General features: G+C 46.1%; 1 protein-coding gene across 4 annotated transcripts in view; it reads right to left on the reverse strand.

Moving 5' to 3' along the window:
- The window catches only part of MYBPC2 (myosin binding protein C2), a 168675-nt gene that overhangs the window by 76963 nt on the left and 71311 nt on the right, over window positions 1-20401 (reverse strand). For all 4 annotated transcript variants that reach the window (XM_044281644.1, XM_044281645.1, XM_044281643.1 and 1 more), the window contains one exon: window positions 2173-2297. In XM_044281644.1, the coding sequence (XP_044137579.1) occupies window positions 2173-2297 (125 nt within the window). The remainder of the gene's footprint in view (window positions 1-2172; window positions 2298-20401) is intronic.

Here is a 20401-nt window from a genome sequence, read left to right on the forward strand (position 1 = left end):
ACAGGCTGACAGACAGCCTGGATGAGCCAATCAGTGCTGCAGCAGGCAGGGAGGTGCCCTAGTAGATGGGTCTATGCAGTGTCTGACAGAAAATTATCTTAGGGACAATGTACAGTCACAATCAAACATTTATTCTAGTGTGAGGGACACTGAAGGGAAAGGCTAGAAAGAAGCAGAATTGTGTACAATAGGGGAAGGCAGGTAAATATTTCAGCCAGGGAGTGAGAAGTGAGGAGCTGAGGCTGGAAGTACCTGGTAGTGCATTTAAGGCTACTTTCACACCTGCGTTAGGTGCGGATCCGTCTGGTATCTGCACAGACGGATCTGAACCTATAATGCAAATACTTGTATCTATTCAGAACGGATCCGTCCTGACTAAGTCAAAGTCTAAGTCAAAACGGATCCGTCCTGACTTACATTGAAAGTCAATGGGGGACGGATCAGTTTTCAACTGCACCATATTGTCTCAGTGAAAACAGATCCGTCCCCATTGACTTGCATTGTAAGTCAGGACGGATCCGTTTGGCTCTGCAAGCAGCGTTTTGATGTCCGCATCCAGAGCGGAATGGAGGCGGAACGGAGCCAAACTGATGCATTCTGAACGGATCCTTATCCATTCAGAATGCATTGGGGCTGAAATGATCCGTTTTGAACCATTTGTGAGATCCCTGGAACGGATCTCACAAACGGAATTCAAAACGCCAGTGTGAAAGTAGCCTTAGCTGCAGTTACTGCCTCACAACACAGCTGCACCTGCTGCAGAACAAAAATTCATTACAATCTAATGAAAAGAGATAAAGTTTTTCAAAAAATTAAAAAAAGTTCTAGGATAGTAGAGGGTGTTGTATACCAATTTTTAGGGCAATTAGACTACTTTCACACTAGCGGCAGGACAGATCCGACAGGCTGTTCACCCTGTCGGATCCGTCCTGCCGCTATTTCGCTCTGCCGCTGGACTGCCACTCCATCCCCATTGACTATAATAGGGACGGGGGGGCGGAGCTCCGGCGCAGCACAGCAGTGCACGGATGGAGCGGCAGTCCGGCAGCACGGCAAAATAGGATGGATCCGACAGGGTGAACAGCCTGTCGGATCCGTCCTGCCGCTAGTGTGAAAGTAGCCTTAGAGCCAATCAGATTCAGCCCAAACCAGTTTGGGTCTGAATCAACCTTTTTGAAAAATTTGGCGCACCTGAACCAAACTGAACCTCCACAGGTTCGCTCATCTCTACAACTCTATGTTGTGCTCTTCTTCTATAATTTTATGAATAAAGTTTCAAGCGGGTGTTATCTGTTGGGATTGTGACCCTGAACAGTATGACACTATCCAGTCAGTGCAAAAAACAAAATGGCTGCACACCGTCATATATACAAACAATAGAGCTAAGAAATGGGGGTCATTCTAGATAAAAGTGGTACAATACCGACTATAAATGAATAATGGAAGCTCTTAGCGCACATACGTGTCGGGCCCATCTACCAGGCGTCAAGGTGGCTTTCGCAGATGGGTCCCTATCACTAAATATATTGCCTCACTTTGGACTTAATTAAGCCTACAATATTCAGGGCAGTGTAGGAACCAGCTACAAACGTACTCTCCTCATAAGTCCCAGGTAGATGGGAGTGTTCAGTCTAAAAGAGGTGCTACCCTAGACTGAACACGCCCATCTACCTAGGACTTCTGAGCAGAGTACATTTGTAGCTGGTTCCTACACTGCCCTGAATATTAAGTCCAAAGTGAGGCATGACCCCCATTTCTTAGCTCTATTGTTTGTATATATAACGGTGTGCAGACATTTTGTTTTTTGTAACTATGTTTGCTTCATGGATATGCACCTGTGATTCTGAAGGTTCTAGTCTAAATTTTCTTGCACTATCCAGTCAGTAGTTAGTCTTAGCCACCCAACTGTTAACACCCAGTTGTACCTTTATTCATAAACTTCTAGCAGGAGTAATGAAATAACTGTTCAAGATACAGTTATATGAAAAGATACTCCAGAACTGTTATTACATGGAGAATGCAAGAAGTTGCTAAAACAGACATGTCTTTAAGGGAACTACAACAAAAAGTTAGAACTTTTTTATGTCTAACTGCATGTTGACCTGTTCACACACGTGGTCATAAGCCCTTTTTATTTGTCACAGAATTAGGTCTACATGTTAGTTTCCTTACCTTTGACAAACAGCTCTGTAGAACATTTCTCATCACCTATAAGGCACTCGTATTGGGCATCATCTGCCAGGGTACATTTGTTGATGGTTATTACCCTTTTCAGACCAACATTTTCAAAAACATATCTGAAAGACAGAGGAATTAATTTGGTCAATAGTGTTGTGCATATACAGACGTGGACAAAATTGTTGGTACCCTTTGGTCAATGAAAGAAAAAGTCACAATGGTCACAGAAATAACTTTAATCTGACAAAAGTAATAATAAATTAAAATTCTATAAATGTTAACCAATGAAAGTCAGACATTGTTTTTCAACCATGCTTCAACAGAATTATGTAAAAAAATAAACTCATGAAACAGGCATGGACAAAAATGATGGTACCCCTAGAAAACACAGAACATAATGTGACCAAAGGGACATGTTAATTCAAGGTGTGTCCACTAATTAGCATCACAGGTGTCTACAACCTTGTAATCAGCCATTGGGCCTATATATATGGCTCCAGGTAATCACTGTGTTGTTTGGTGATATGGTGTGTACCACACTCGACATGGACCAGAGGAAGCAAAGGAAAGAGCTGTCTCAAGAGATCAGAAAGAAAATTATAGACAAGCATGTTAAAGGTAAAGGCTATAAGACCATCTCCAAGCAACTAGATGTTCCTGTGAGTACAGTTGCACATATTATTCATAAGTTTAAGATCCATGGGACTGTAGCCAACCTCCCTGGACGTGGCCGCAGGAGGAAAATTGATGACAAATCTAAGAGACGGATAATCCGAATGGTAACAAAAGAGCCTAGAAAGACTTCTAAAGAGATTCAAGGTGAACTTCATGCTCAAGGAACATCAGTGTCAGATCGCACCATCCGTCGTTGTTTGAGCCAAAGTGGACTACATGGGAGACGACCAAGGAGGACACCATTGTTGAAAACGAATCATAAAAAAGCAAGACTGGAATATGCCAAACTACATGTTGACAAGCCACAAAGCTTCTGGGAGAATGTCCTGTGGACAGATGAGACAAAAATCGAAGTTTTTGCCAAGGCACATCAGCTGTATGTTCACAGACGAAAAAATGAAGCATATCAAGAAAAGAACACTGTCCCTACTGTGAAACATGGAGGAGGCTCTGTTATGTTCTGGGGCTGCTTTGCTGCGTCTGGCACAGGGTGTCTTGAATCTGTGCAGGGTACAATGAAATCTCAAGACTATCAAGGAATTCTAGAGAGAAATGTACTAGCCAGTGTCAGAAAGCTTGGTCTCAGTCGCAGGTCATGGGTCTTGCAACAGGACAATGACCCAAAACACACCGCTAAAAACACCCAAGAATGGCTAAGAGGAAAAAATTGGACTATTCTAAAGTGGCCTTCTATGAGCCCTGACCTCAATCCTATTGAGCATCTTTGGAAGGAGCTGAAACATGCAGTCTGGAAAAGGCACCCTTCAAACCGGACACAACTGGAGCAGTTTGCTCATGAGGAGTGGGCCAAAATACCTGCTGAGAGGTGCAGATGTCTCATTGACAGTTACAGGAAGCGTTTGATTGCAGTGATTGCCTCAAAAGGTTGCGCAACAAAATATTAAGTTAGGGGTACCATCATTTTTGTCCATGCCTGTTTCATGAGTTTATTTTTTTACATAATTCTGTTGAAGCATGGTTGAAAAACAATGTCTGACTTTCATTGGTTAACATTTATAGAATTTTAATTTATTATTACTTTTGTCAGATTAAAGTTATTTCTGTGACCATTGTGACTTTTTCTTTCATTGACCAAAGGGTACCAACAATTTTGTCCACGTCTGTATATATATATATATATATATATATATATGGTCATTAGCATGCAGGAGGCACAGACAGGTGAGGACAGCGCAACGCTGGCTGTATCCGCTTACCTTAGTCTTCTTCCGGGTCCAACTGTTGTCTTGACCACACACAGCAACAGGACATAGTGCACGTAGGCGCGCACCATGACTTGACACTGTGCGCTTTCATGTCACAGTACACAGCGGAACCGAGAAGAAGTGATGTGGGGAGCAGTGAGTTCTGGATCTGCAGCGCAGTCCGGAGCATAGGCGGGGGGTTGGGAGGTCTGATCTGAGGCTGAGTGGGACTGGGGGGGGGGTCTGATCAGAGGGTGATATGGTCTGATTGGGGGTCCGATCTGAGTCTGATGGGTGTTTGGACCCCATCTGAAGCTGATTGGGGCTGGGGGTCCGATCTGAGGCTGCTTGGTTGTCTGATCTGATTCTAATGGGGGCTGGGGGAGCTGATCTGAAGTTAATGGAGCCTGGGGGGGTCTGATCTGAGACTGATGGAGGCTGGGGCGTCTGATGGGAGGCTGATCTGAAGTTAATGGAGTCTTTGGGGTCTGATGGGAGACTTATGGAGGTTGAGGTGTCTGACTGAGGCTAATGGAGCTTGTGGTCTGATTTTGGGGTTTGATCTGACGTCTTATGAAGAATGGGGGTCTGATTTGGGGGTCTGATGAGGGTCTGATCTGAGGTCTGATGGAAAATGTTTTTTTCTTCTTATTTTCCTTCTCCAAATCCTAGGTGCACCTTATAGTTCCAAAAATACGGTATATCTATCACGCATTATAGCTAAAAACTAAAGTACAGGGAGCTGTAGCTATGTTTTGTGTATTGTTTAATATTTAATGTGGCCCTCTAGTTCAAACTAAGAATGTTACACTGCATTACTAATGTATTCAACATACAGTAACTGACACCCCCCCCCCTCCCTTATGACCCATCCTGCCTCTATTCCTCCATTCTTATCCCCCACTGCCTTCATCACAAAATGGCTACTAAAATCTCAAACTACGCTGTGCATGATGTGCAGCTATAGTAGAGACACATACCCCTCTGGACCAGCACCGATACACAGCACTTATTGTCCTTGACACTCAAAAACAGGGGATGTTTAGCATACTATCATGGCAAACCACTCATAGCTTAGTCTGAGACTGTGGCTGCTATTTTCAGATAAAGGTAAGGGGTAGCAAAATGGAGGAATAGACATAGGATAGATCATGAGTAGGGCCACCAGGCATGTTCAATATACATCAGCAATGTATATTCAGATATTTAGTTTGGACTGGAGGGTCACTTTAAAGACCTGATAGCTTTCCTGATAAGTCTGTTTTAGTAATGAAATAACAATTTCAAAGAATATTTTCTTAGAACTTTATATTGTTCTTGTCCTTTGTCATTCCTTCTAAAAATGTATAGATAAATGAACAACTGGGTGTTATCATTTTCCTCGTCAAAGCCGCGTGTCCCAGTGTCAGACTGGGTAGAGACAAACCCCCAGTTGGTAACACCCAGTAGTCAATTTTTTCATCGAGTATAACACAGGATCGGCAAAACACAGTGGGACACATACTGAATAGGGATGAGCGAACTCGAACTGTATAGTTCGGGTTCGTACCGAATTTTGGGGTGTCCGTGACACGGACCCGAACCCGGACATTTTCGTAAAAGTCCGGGTTCGGGTTCGGTGTTCGTCGCTTTCTTCGCGCTTTTGTGACGCTTTCTTGGCGCTTTTTGAAAGGCTGCTAAGCAGCCAATCAACAAGCGTCATACTACTTGCCCCAAGAGGCCATCACAGCCATGCCTACTATTGGCATGGCTGTGATTGGCCAGAGCACCATGTGACCCAGCCTCTATTTAAGCTGGAGTCACATAGCGCCGCCCGTCACTCTGCTCTGATTAGCGTAGGGAGAGGTTGCGGCTGCGACAGTAGGGCGAGATTAGGCAGATTAACTCCTCCAAAGGACTTGATTAACTGATCGATCTGCAGCTGTGGATCATTGAGCTGCTGATCCTCAATTGCTCACTGTTTTTAGGCTGCCCAGACCGTTTGTCAGTCACATTTTTCTGGGGTGATCGGCGGCCATTTTGTGTCTTGTGGTGCGCCAGCACAAGCTGCGACCAAGTGCATTTAACCCTCAATGGTGTGGTTGTTTTTTGGCTAAAGCCTACATCAGGGTGAAGCTGTCACACCAAGTGCATTTAACCCTCAGTAGTGTGGTTGGTCAAGCTATCACACCAAGTGCATTTAACCAGCAATAGTCTGTTCATTTTTTGGCCATATACTAAATCAGGGGCAAGCTGCGCCCGTCACCAAGTGCATTTAACCCTCAGTAGTGTGGTTGGTCAAGCTGTGACACCAAGTGCATTTAACCAGCAATAGTCTGTTCATTTTTTGGCCATATACTACATCAGGGGCAAGCTGCGCCCATCACCAAGTGCATTTAACCAGCAATAGTGTGGTTATTTTTTGGCCATATCCCAGTCTAATTCTGTCACTAAATCCATACCGGTCACCCAGCGCCTAAATACTAGGCCTCAAATTTATATCCCGCTAAATCTCTCGTTACCGCTGTCCTGTTGTGGCTGGGAAAGTTATTTAGTGTCCGTCAAAGCACATTTTTTGTTCTGGGTTGAAATACAATTCCCAATTTAGCAATTTAAAATTTAGTGGTTTCTGCTGTATCAGAGCTATTTGAAATCTATCCCTAAAAGGGTATATAATATTCAAGGTGCACATAGGGTCATTCAGAATAACTTCACACACCCGCTACTGTGCATTTCCAAGTCTAATTCTGTCACTAAACCCATACCTGTCACCCAGCGCCTAAATACTAGGCCTCAAATTTATATCCTGCTAAATCTCTCGTTAGTGCTGTAGCTGGGCGAGTTATTTAGTGTCCGTTCAAGCACATTTCTTGTTCTGGGTTGAAATACAATTCCCAATTTAGCAATTTCATAATTTAGTGGTTTCTGCTATATCAGAGCTATTTGAAATCTATCCCTAAAAGGGTATATAATATTCAAGGTGCACATTGGGTCATTCAGAATAACTTCACACACACACGCTTCTGTGCATTTCCAAGTCTAATTCTGTCACTAAATCCATACCGGTCACCCAGCGCCTAAATACTAGGCCTCAAATTTATATCCCGCTGAATTTGAATACAATACATTGGGCCAAATAATATATTTGTTGTTGTGGTGAACCATAACAATGAGAAAAACATCTAGTAAGGGACGCGGACGTGGACATGGTCGTGGTGGTGTTAGTGGACCCTCTGGTGCTGGGAGAGGACGTGGCCGTTCTGCCACATCCACACGTCCTAGTGTACCAACTACCTCAGGTCCCAGTAGCCGCCAGAATTTACAGCGATATATGGTGGGGCCCAATGCCGTTCTAAGGATGGTAAGGCCTGAGCAGGTACAGGCATTAGTCAATTGGGTGGCCGACAGTGGATCCAGCACGTTCACATTATCTCCCACCCAGTCTTCTGCAGAAAGCGCACAGATGGCGCCTGAAAACCAACCCCATCAGTCTGTCACATCACCCCCATGCATACCAGGGAAACTGTCTCAGCCTCAAGTTATGCAGCAGTCTCTTATGCTGTTTGAAGACTCCGCTGGCAGGGTTTCCCAAGGGCATCCACCTAGCCCTTCCCCAGCGGTGAAAGACATAGAATGCACTGACGCACAACCACTTATGTTTCCTGATGATGAGGACATGGGAATACCACCTCAGCATGTCTCTGATGATGACGAAACACAGGTGCCAACTGCTGCGTCTTTCTGCAGTGTGCAGACTGAACAGGAGGTCAGGGATCAAGACTGGGTGGAAGACGATGCAGGGGACGATGAGGTCCTAGACCCCACATGGAATGAAGGTCGTGCCACTGACTTTCACAGTTCGGAGGAAGAGGCAGTGGTGAGACCGAGCCAACAGCGTAGCAAAAGAGGGAGCAGTGGGCAAAAGCAGAACACCCGCCGCCAAGAGACTCCGCCTGCTACTGACCGCCGCCATCTGGGACCGAGCACCCCAAAGGCAGCTTCAAGGAGTTCCCTGGCATGGCACTTCTTCAAACAATGTGCTGACGACAAGACCCGAGTGGTTTGCACGCTGTGCCATCAGAGCCTGAAGCGAGGCATTAACGTTCTGAACCTGAGCACAACCTGCATGACCAGGCACCTGCATGCAAAGCATGAACTGCAGTGGAGTAAACACCTTAAAACCAAGGAAGTCACTCAGGCTCCCCCTGCTACCTCTTCTGCTGCTGCCGCCTCGGCCTATTCTGCTGCTGCCGCCTCGGCCTCTTCCTCCGCCTCTGGAGGAACGTTGGCACCTGCCGCCCAGCAAACAGGGGATGTACCACCAACACCACCACCACCACCTCCGTCACCAAGCGTCTCAACCATGTCACACGCCAGCGTTCAGCTCTCCATCTCACAAACATTTGATAGAAAGCGTAAATTCCCACCTAGCCACCCTCGATCCCTGGCCCTGAATGCCAGCATTTCTAAACTACTGGCCTATGAAATGCTGTCATTTAGGCTGGTGGACACAGACAGCTTCAAACAGCTCATGTCGCTTGCTGTCCCACAGTATGTTGTTCCCAGCCGGCACTACTTCTCCAAGAGAGCCGTGCCTTCCCTGCACAACCAAGTATCCGATAAAATCAAGTGTGCACTGCGCAACGCCATCTGTAGCAAGGTCCACCTAACCACAGATACGTGGACCAGTAAGCACGGCCAGGGACGCTATATCTCCCTAACTGCACACTGGGTAAATGTAGTGGCAGCTGGGCCCCAGGCGGAGAGCTGTTTGGCGCACGTCCTTCCGCCGCCAAGGATCGCAGGGCAACATTCTTTGCCTCCTGTTGCCACCTCCTCCTTCTCGGCTTCCTCCTCCTCTTCTTCCACCTGCTCATCCAGTCAGCCACACACCTTCACCACCAACTTCAGCACAGCCCGGGGTAAACGTCAGCAGGCCATTCTGAAACTCATATGTTTGGGGGACAGGCCCCACACCGCACAGGAGTTGTGGCGGGGTATTGAACAACAGACCGACGAGTGGTTGCTGCCGGTGAGCCTCAAGCCCGGCCTGGTGGTGTGTGATAATGGGCGAAATCTCGTTGCAGCTCTGGGACTAGCCAATTTGACGCACATCCCTTGCTTGGCGCATGTGCTGAATTTGGTGGTGCAGAAGTTCATTCACAACTACCCCGACATGTCAGAGCTGCTGCATAAAGTGCGGGCCGTCTGTTCGCGCTTCCGGCGTTCACATCCTGCTGCTGCTCGCCTGTCTGCGCTACAGCGTAACTTCGGCCTTCCCGCTCACCGCCTCATATGCGACGTGCCCACCAGGTGGAACTCCACCTTGCACATGCTGGACAGACTGTGCGAGCAGCAGCAGGCCATAGTGGAGTTTCAGCTGCAGCACGCACGGGTCAGTCGCACTACAGAACAGCACCACTTCACCACCAATGACTGGGCCTCCATGCGAGACCTGTGTGCCCTGTTGCGCTGTTTCGAGTACTCCACCAACATGGCCAGTGGCGATGACACCGTTATCAGCGTTACAATACCACTTCTATGTCTCCTTGAGAAAACACTTAGGGCGATGATGGAAGAGGAGGTGGCCCAGGAGGAGGAGGAGGAGGAGGAGGAAGAGGGGTCATTTTTAGCACTTTCAGGCCAGTCTCTTCGAAGTGACTCAGAGGGAGGTTTTTGGCAACAGCAGAGGCCAGGTACAAATGTGGCCAGCCAGGGCCCACTACTGGAGGACGAGGAGGACGAGGATGAGGAGGAGGTGGAGGAGGATGAGGATGAAGCATGGTCACAGCGGGGTGGCACCCAACGCAGCTCGGGTCCATCACTGGTGCGTGGCTGGGGGGAAAGGCAGGACGATGACGATACGCCTCCCACAGAGGACAGCTTGTCCTTACCCCTGGGCAGCCTGGCACACATGAGCGACTACATGCTGCAGTGCCTGCGCAACGACAGCAGAGTTGCCCACATTTTAACCTGTGCGGACTACTGGGTTGCCACCCTGCTGGATCCACGCTACAAAGACAATGTGCCCACCTTACTTCCTGCACTGGAGCGTGATAGGAAGATGCGCGAGTACAAGCGCACGTTGGTAGACGCGCTACTGAGAGCATTCCCAAATGTCACAGGGGAACAAGTGGAAGCCCAAGGCCAAGGCAGAGGAGGAGCAAGAGGTCGCCAAGGCAGCTGTGTCACGGCCAGCTCCTCTGAGGGCAGGGTTAGCATGGCAGAGATGTGGAAAACTTTTGTCAACACGCCACAGCTAACTGCACCACCACCTGATACGCAACGTGTTAGCAGGAGGCAACATTTCACTAACATGGTGGAACAGTACGTGTGCACACCCCTCCACGTACTGACTGATGGTTCGGCCCCATTCAACTTCTGGGTCTCTAAATTGTCCACGTGGCCAGAGCTAGCCTTTTATGCCTTGGAGGTGCTGGCCTGCCCGGCAGCCAGCGTTTTGTCTGAACGTGTATTCAGCACGGCAGGGGGCGTCATTACAGACAAACGCAGCCGCCTGTCTACAGCCAATGTGGACAAGCTGACGTTCATAAAAATGAACCAGGCATGGATCCCACAGGACCTGTCCGTCCCTTGTCCAGATTAGACATTAACTACCTCCCCATAACCATATATTATTGGACTCCAGGGCACTTCCTCATTCAATCCTATTTTTATTTTCATTTTACCATTATATTGCGAGGCTACCCAAAGTTGAATGAACCTCTCCTCTGCCTGTGTGCTAGGCCTAAATATATGCCAATGGACTGTTGCAGTGGTGGGTGACGTGAAGCCTCATTCTCTGCTATGACATGCAGACTAATTCTCTGCTGACATGAAGCCAGATTGTCTGTTACGGGACCTCTCTCCTCTGCCTGGGTGCTGGGCCTAAATATATGCCAATGGACTGTTGCAGTGGTGGGTGACGTGAAGCCTCATTCTCTGCTATGACATGCAGACTGATTCTCTGCTGACATGAAGCCAGATCGTCTGTTACGGGACCTCTCTCCTCTGCCTGTGTGTGCTGGGCCTAAATATATGCCAATGGACTGTTGCAGTGGTGGCTGACAGTGAAGCCTGATTCTCTGCTATGACATGCAGACTGATTCTCTGCTGTACATGAAGCCAGATTGTCTGTTACGGGACCTCTCTGCTCTGCCTGTGTGCTAGGCCTAAATATATGCCAATGGACTGTTGCAGTGGTGGGTGACGTGAAGCCTCATTCTCTGCTATGACATGCAGACTGATTCTCTGCTGACATGAAGCCAGATTGTCTGTTACGGGACCTCTCTCCTCTGCCTGTGTGCTAGGCCTAAATATATGCCAATGGACTGTTGCAGTGGTGGCTGACGTGAAGCCTCATTCTCTGCTATGACATGCAGACTAATTCTCTGCTGACATGAAGCCAGATTAGTCTGTTACGGGACCTCTCTCCTCTGCCTGGGTGCTGGGCCTAAATATATGCCAATGGACTGTTGCAGTGGTGGCTGACGTGAAGCCTCATTCTCTGCTATGACATGCAGACTGATTCTCTGCTGACATGAAGCCAGATCCTCTGTTACGGGACCTCTCTCCTCTGCCTGTGTGTGCTGGGCCTAAATATATGCCAATGGACTGTTGCAGTGGTGGCTGACGTGAAGCCTCATTCTCTGCTATGACATGCAGACTGATTCTCTGCTGACATGAAGCCAGATTCTCTGTTACGGGACCTCTCTCCTCTGCCTGTGTGTGTGCTGGGCCTAAATATATGCCAATGGACTGTTGCAGTGGTGGCTGACGTGAAGCCTCATTCTCTGCTATGACATGCAGACTAATTCTCTGCTGACATGAAGACAGATTCTCTGTTACGGGACCTCCCTCCTCTGCCTGGGTGCTGGGCCTAAATATATGCCAATGGACTGTTGCAGTGGTGGCTGACGTGAAGCCTCATTCTCTGCTATGACATGCAGACTAATTCTCTGCTGACATGAAGCCAGATTGTCTGTTACGGGACCTCTCTCCTCTGCCTGTGTGCTAGGCCTAAATATATGCCAATGGACTGTTGCAGTGGTGGCTGACGTGAAGCCTCATTCTCTGCTATGACATGCAGACTGATTCTCTGCTGACATGAAGCCAGATCGTCTGTTACGGGACCTCTCTGCTCTGCCTGTGTGCTAGGCCTAAATATATGCCAATGGACTGTTGCAGTGGTGGGTGACGTGAAGCCTCATTCTCTGCTATGACATGCAGACTGATTCTCTGCTGTCATGAAGCCAGATTGTCTGTTACGGGACCTCTCTGCTCTGCCTGTGTGCTAGGCCTAAATATATGCCAATGGACTGTTGCAGTGGTGGGTGACGTGAAGCCTCATTCTCTGCTATGACATGCAGACTGATTCTCTGCTGACATGAAGCCAGATTGTCTGTTACGGGACCTCTCTCCTCTGCCTGTGTGTGTGCTGGGCCTAAATATATGCCAATGGACTGTTGCAGTGGTGGCTGACGTGAAGCCTCATTCTCTGCTATGACATGCAGACTGATTCTCTGCTGACATGAAGCCAGATTCTCTGTTACGGGACCTCTCTCCTCTGCCTGTGTGTGCTGGGCCTAAATATATGCCAATGGACTGTTGCAGTGGTGGCTGACGTGAAGCCTCATTCTCTGCTATGACATGCAGACTGATTCTCTGCTGACATGAAGCCAGATTGTCTGTTACGGGACCTCTCTCCTCTGCCTGTGTGCTAGGCCTAAATATATGCCAATGGACTGTTGCAGTGGTGGCTGACGTGAAGCCTCATTCTCTGCTATGACATGCAGACTAATTCTCTGCTGACATGAAGCCAGATAGTCTGTTACGGGACCTCTCTCCTCTGCCTGGGTGCTGGGCCTAAATTTATGACAATGGACTGTTGCAGTGGTGGCTGACGTGAAGCCTGATTCTCTGCTATGACATGCAGACTGATTCTCTGCTGACATGAAGCCAGATCCTCTGTTACGGGACCTCTCTCCTCTGCCTGTGTGTGTGCTGGGCCTAAATATATGCCAATGGACTGTTGCAGTGGTGGCTGACGTGAAGCCTCATTCTCTGCTATGACATGCAGACTGATTCTCTGCTGACATGAAGCCAGATTCTCTGTTACGGGACCTCTCTCCTCTGCCTGTGTGTGTGCTGGGCCTAAATATATGCCAATGGACTGTTGCAGTGGTGGCTGACGTGAAGCCTCATTCTCTGCTATGACATGCAGACTAATTCTCTGCTGACATGAAGACAGATTCTCTGTTACGGGACCTCCCTCCTCTGCCTGGGTGCTGGGCCTAAATATATGCCAATGGACTGTTGCAGTGGTGGCTGACGTGAAGCCTCATTCTCTGCTATGACATGCAGACTAATTCTCTGCTGACATGAAGCCAGATTGTCTGTTACGGGACCTCTCTCCTCTGCCTGTGTGCTAGGCCTAAATATATGCCAATGGACTGTTGCAGTGGTGGCTGACGTGAAGCCTCATTCTCTGCTATGACATGCAGACTGATTCTCTGCTGACATGAAGCCAGATCGTCTGTTACGGGACCTCTCTGCTCTGCCTGTGTGCTAGGCCTAAATATATGCCAATGGACTGTTGCAGTGGTGGGTGACGTGAAGCCTCATTCTCTGCTATGACATGCAGACTGATTCTCTGCTGTCATGAAGCCAGATTGTCTGTTACGGGACCTCTCTGCTCTGCCTGTGTGCTAGGCCTAAATATATGCCAATGGACTGTTGCAGTGGTGGGTGACGTGAAGCCTCATTCTCTGCTATGACATGCAGACTGATTCTCTGCTGACATGAAGCCAGATTGTCTGTTACGGGACCTCTCTCCTCTGCCTGTGTGTGTGCTGGGCCTAAATATATGCCAATGGACTGTTGCAGTGGTGGCTGACGTGAAGCCTCATTCTCTGCTATGACATGCAGACTGATTCTCTGCTGACATGAAGCCAGATTCTCTGTTACGGGACCTCTCTCCTCTGCCTGTGTGTGTGCTGGGCCTAAATATATGCCAATGGACTGTTGCAGTGGTGGCTGACGTGAAGCCTCATTCTCTGCTATGACATGCAGACTGATTCTCTGCTGACATGAAGCCAGATTGTCTGTTACGGGACCTCTCTCCTCTGCCTGTGTGCTAGGCCTAAATATATGCCAATGGACTGTTGCAGTGGTGGCTGACGTGAAGCCTCATTCTCTGCTATGACATGCAGACTAATTCTCTGCTGACATGAAGCCAGATAGTCTGTTACGGGACCTCTCTCCTCTGCCTGGGTGCTGGGCCTAAATTTATGACAATGGACTGTTGCAGTGGTGGCTGACGTGAAGCCTGATTCTCTGCTATGACATGCAGACTGATTCTCTGCTGACATGAAGCCAGATCCTCTGTTACGGGACCTCTCTCCTCTGCCTGTGTGTGTGCTGGGCCTAAATATATGCCAATGGACTGTTGCAGTGGTGGCTGACGTGAAGCCTCATTCTCTGCTATGACATGCAGACTGATTCTCTGCTGACATGAAGCCAGATTCTCTGTTACGGGACCTCTCTCCTCTGCCTGTGTGTGTGCTGGGCCTAAATATATGCCAATGGACTGTTGCAGTGGTGGCTGACGTGAAGCCTCATTCTCTGCTATGACATGCAGACTAATTCTCTGCTGACATGAAGACAGATTCTCTGTTACGGGACCTCCCTCCTCTGCCTGGGTGCTGGGCCTAAATATATGCCAATGGACTGTTGCAGTGGTGGCTGACGTGAAGCCTCATTCTCTGCTATGACATGCAGACTAATTCTCTGCTGACATGAAGACAGATTCTCTGTTACGGGACCTCTCTCCTCTGCCTGGGTGCCGGGGCCTAAATATCTGAGAATGGACTGTTCCAGTGGTGGTTTCAAAGGAAAGGACCGGCACTTCGCTGATGTAGATCACAATGTAGATTTATTCAGTCACATATTCAAAATGGCATAGTGACGCGTTTCAGCACAGATGTGCTTTCATCAGACTGCATAAAACATCTTACACTCCAGCTATTTATACATAAATGAAACACAAAGGAACTGACATCATCAAAGAAGCTCCGCCTCCCTCATTAAATAAAATTCGCATATCAAATAATCGCAATGAAAAATTCGCATTGAAAAATTCGCAATTGAAAATTCGCAACTGAAAATTCGCAATTGAAAATTGAAAATTCGCAATTGAAAATTCGCAACTAAAAATTCGCAACTGAAAATTCGCAATTGAAAATTCGCAAAAAACATATCCACTCTATACTGGCGAAGATTTTCAGTCACATAGTCCATTCTTGCAGTGATTAATCACGCTGAAGAAAAAAAGAAATATATTTATCAGATTGCATAAGGCCGAATGCCTTATAGGAAGCAGGACACATTGTACTCACGATTGAGGCCCCTGGGCTCCATTGTCTGAAGACGATGGATCCAGTAAGCCTCCCTTTTCAATAACAATTTATTTCTGTCACCCCCTCGACGGGGTAATGATACACCTTCAATAATCTGATACCTCAACTGCGAGATGTTGTGTTTTTTATCATAAAAATGAAGGGGTATTGGGAGTAATAAATTCTGTTTACGGATAGTAGATTTGTGTTTACTTAGTCTGTCCTTCATTCTCATTGAGGTTTCCCCCACATATAGTAATCCACATGGACATTTAAGAATGTAAACCACAAATCTACTATCACAAGTGAACGTGCCCCTTATTGGAATATTTTCACCTGAGTGAGGGTGGGAGAAACATGAACCCTTTATAACGCTGGAACAATTGACACAGTTTAAACAAGGAAAAGTGCCCCGTCTAGGTGTAGATAAAGTACTCTGTCCTCTTTCTATTTTATTACTTCCCACATCCGCCCGGACTATTTTATCCCTAATATTTTCTGCCCGTTTATAGCATATCATGGGTGGCCTCTGGAACTCTCCTATCCGTGGATAGGACTTAGATAATATGTGCCAATGTTGATTAACAATAGTCCTAAGGCGCTGGGACCAGGGATGGTATTTAATCACTAAGGGGATCCTTGTTTCTTTCTTAGTTCTATCTGGTGGTGTAATCTCAGCTTTATTACGCTGTATTTTCCATAGATCAGGGGGGTAGCCTCGCTCTCTAAATTTATTGGTCATATCGTCTAATCTTGTTTGACACATATCCCTATCACTAACGATCCGTCTAACCCTCTGGTATTGCCGCCCTGCTTCTTACTAGAATTGTTCCAGTGGTGGGTGACGGGAAGCCAGATTCTCTGCTATGGAACCTCTCTCCAATTGATTTTGGTTAATTTTTATTTATTTAATTTTTATTTTAATTCATTTCCCTATCCACATTTGTTTGCAGGGGATTTACCTACATGTTGCTGCCTTTTGCAGCCCTCTAGCTCTTTCCTGGGCTGTTTTACAGCCTTTTTAGTGCCGAAAAGTTCGGGTCCCCATTGACTTCAATGGGGTTCGGGTTCGGGACGAAGTTCGGATCGGGTTCGGATCCCGAACCCGAACATTTCCGGGATGTTCGGCCGAACTTCTCGAACCCGAACATCCAGGTGTTCGCTCAACTCTAATACTGAAGCCTTTACACCACTATTATTGTGTAAAAACATTGCAAATTATGGCGCAAGTCATATATGCACCAAATGTGACTTTTAAAGCTTCTCTTCACTTTTCCGTAGTGCTGAGAAAAGGGGAAAGGGCTTCACGCGGCCCCAGGATTTACTATAACTTATGCCATAAAGTGGCGTAAGTTATAGCTGAAGCCTGCTCCAGACTGTAACACTGTAGCTGGCCTAGACTTCAGTATCTGGTGCACGGCAGGGCAGAGATGCACCTAATTTATTAAGATACATCTGCCTTTTAATGGATTAGGTGCATATCACGGCAGTGTAGAGAGATCAAGACTAGTGTATGGGAATGCCCGTCTTGATAAATCTCCCCCACAGAGTTCTAAGAAAGACTGAATTATTATTCAATGAGGAAGCCAAGTATTTAATAAAACAGACATGTCAGAGGATCTGCTTGGTCCTCTTTAAAGACCTCCATATTCAACTCAGGATATAGGCACATAGCTTTAGCTCACCTGATTAATGCAAAATTAAAGGGAGTCTGTCACCTCCATATGACCATATGCAGTGCTTACATGGCTCTGTAGCACACCTATACAGGATTGTACTGGTACCTTTGTTTTTGTCTTTAGACTTGCACCAGCAGGAAAAACTAAGTTTAATTCATATGCAAATGAGCACTCGCAAGTGCCCCGGGGAGGAGGTCAGTGTGTAGGTGCCCAGGCTGCTCTGCCTTCTTTTCACTTTACTCCTCCCCAGCCTCTGCCTCTGCCCGCCCTCCAAGTCCGGACCTATCGATGAGGCAAGAGACTTGGAGGGCAAAGGAAGAGGCTGGGGAGGAGTAAAGTGAAAAGAAGGCAGAGCAGCCTGGGCACCTACACACTGAACTCCTCTCCTAGGCACTTGCGACTGCTCATTTGCATATGAATTAAACTTTGTTTTTCCTGCTGGTGCAAGTCTAAAGACAAAAACAAAGGTACCAGTACAATCCTGTATAGGTGTGCTACAGAGCCATGTAAGCACTGTATATGGCCATATGGAGGTGACAGACTCCCTTTAAGCAGAGGTGCATCCTTCCACTGGCTGTGCAACAGACTAAAATGTACAGCAGTCTCCTAGCTGCCATAGATTTCTGTCTTAGTTCTCACCACATACCTTTTTCTCACCATTTCTAAACAATATTGCATGCACCTAAATTTGTGACCTTTTTTTTTTCCCCACAAAAGTGGTGTAAATAGATAATAAATGTCCCCCTATGTGTCTACGCACTTAGTTGGACAGGGAAGTCTACCTTAAAAATATTGGACCACATAAGGTTGTAAAGCTGCCAATGCATGTAAGAAACTGTAGCTATCTTATGAATGTTAACCCCTTCAACCCCGGGCCTGTTTTCACCTTCCTGCCCAGGCCATTGTTATGTGGTAATAGAGTTGGAACACTTTTACTTATCCAAGCCATTCTGAGATTGTTTTCTTGTGACACATTGTAATTCACGATAGTCATAAACTTGAGTCAATATATTTCACCTTTATTTGTGAAAAAATCCCAAATTTACCAAAAATGTTGAAAAATTGGCAAATTTTCAAATTTCAATTTCTCAACTTTTATAATAGATAGTGATACCTCATATAACAGTTATTACTTTACATTTCCCATATGTCTACTTCATGTTTGGATCATTTTGAAAATTACATTTTATTTTTTGGGGCCGTTAGAAGGCTTAGAAGTTTGGAAGAAAATATGAGGCTTACATAATAGAAACCACCCAAAAATTACCCCATTTTAGAAACTACACCTCTGAAGGTACACAAAATTTATTTTACAAACTTTGTTAACCTTTTAGGTGTTCCACAAAAATGAATGGAAAATGGAGATGAAATTTCAGAATTTCACTTATTTGGCAGATTTTACATTGTAATCCATTTTTTTCCAGTTACAAAGCAAGGGTTAACAGCCAAATAAAACTCAATATTTATTACCCTGATTCTGCTGCTTACAGAAACACCCCACATGTGATCGTAAACTGCTGTACGGGCACACGGCATGGCGCAGTAGAAAAGGAACGCCATATGGTTTTTGGAAGGCAGATTTGCCTGAACTGGTTTTTAGATGCCATGTCCCATTTGAAGCCCCCTGATGCACCCCTACAGTAGAAACTCAAAAAAGTGACCACATTTTGGAAACTACGGGATAAGGTGCCAGTTTTATTGGTACTATTTTGGGGTACATATGATTTTTAATTGCTCTATATTACATTTTTTGTGAGGCAAGGTAACCAAAAAATTGATGTTTTGGCACCGTTTTTATTTTTTTGTTTTAACAACATTCATCTGACAGGTTAGATCATGTGCTATTTTTATAGAGCAGGTTGTTATGGACGCAATGATATCATATATGTCTACTTTCTATGATCTTTGTTTCAGTTTTACATAATAAAGCATTTTTGAAAACAAAAATTAGGTTTTTGTATCTCCATTTTCTGAACACCCTATTTTTTTTATTTTTCGGCCGATCGTCTGCATTAGAATGGATCTTAGAGCAGGGAATATATCCAAGAAATTAGCTCAGAAAGAGAGTCACTGGATCTGGACACTGGGGACTATCCGTGTCCCTCAGGTCTCAATGAGAATTTGGGTTTCTCTGCGTTTCTCTGACCATTTAGATCACTTGCTGTGGACCAGTTGTTTTTAATCTTGTAATCATTTTTTATATTCTTCGTTCTCTCTTTCTTCCTTTCATAGGTTGCATTAGGCCTGCTGATCCATCATGCTTATTCTTGGAATGATTATCTTTTCATCATGAGTGTACAGTTTCTGTCGTCCGGGACCTTTTAATATGCATGCTTCATTTTAATGTATTGTTAAATGTTATGTTTATGCAATATGAGGTAGGGCGTGTGTAGGGGCCAGGTGGACGGCTTTGGCCCATCCCGCCTCCCTCAATATCTATAGGATGAGGTCACTTGCATATTATTTTTGCCTGCACGTATGGTACATCTGTATGTATCAGCTTTAGGTTGTTCCCCTTCCCTTCCCCCTTCCCTTCCTTCCCTTTCCCCTTCCTCCCCTTTCTTCCCCCCCTCCCCTTCCCCTCTTTTCTTTTTCCCCTCTCCTTCTGTTGTCCCCCCCCCACATCTACCCATTCCCCCCATGGCATCTTCATCACCGCTCACCTAATTGTCACTAGAGATGTCGCGAACATAAAGTTTTCTGTTCATGAACGGCGAACGCGAATTTTTGCAAATGTTCGCGAACGGGCGAACCGCCATTGACTTCAATAGGCAGGCGAATTTTAGGTTCTTCAAAGTAGCCACCTTTTGCTTTGATTACTGCTTTGCACACTGTTGGCATTCTCTTGATAAGCTTCAAGAGGTAGTCACCTGAAATGGTCTTCCAACAGTCTTGAAGGAGTTCCCAGAGATGCTTAGCACTTGTTGGCCCTTTTGCCTTCACTCTGCGGTCCAGCTAAGCATCTCTGGGAACTCCTTCAAGACTGTTGGAAGACCATTTCAGGTGACTACCTCTTGAAGCTCATCAAGAGAATGCCAAGAGTGTGCAAAGCAGTAATCAAAGCAAAAGGTGGCTACTTTGAAGAACCTAGAATATGACACATTTTCAGTTGTTTCACACTTTTTTGTTATGTATATAATTCCACATGTGTTAATTCATAGTTTTGATGCCTTCAGTGTCAATCTACAATTTTCATAGAAAGAAAACTCTTTGAATGAGAAGGTGTGTCCAAACTTTTGGTCTTTACTGTATATATATATATATATATATATATATATAAATAAAGCAG

This window comes from Bufo gargarizans, chromosome 2, assembly GCF_014858855.1.
Source record: "Bufo gargarizans isolate SCDJY-AF-19 chromosome 2, ASM1485885v1, whole genome shotgun sequence".
In the NCBI taxonomy this organism is placed as follows: Eukaryota; Metazoa; Chordata; class Amphibia; order Anura; family Bufonidae; genus Bufo; species Bufo gargarizans.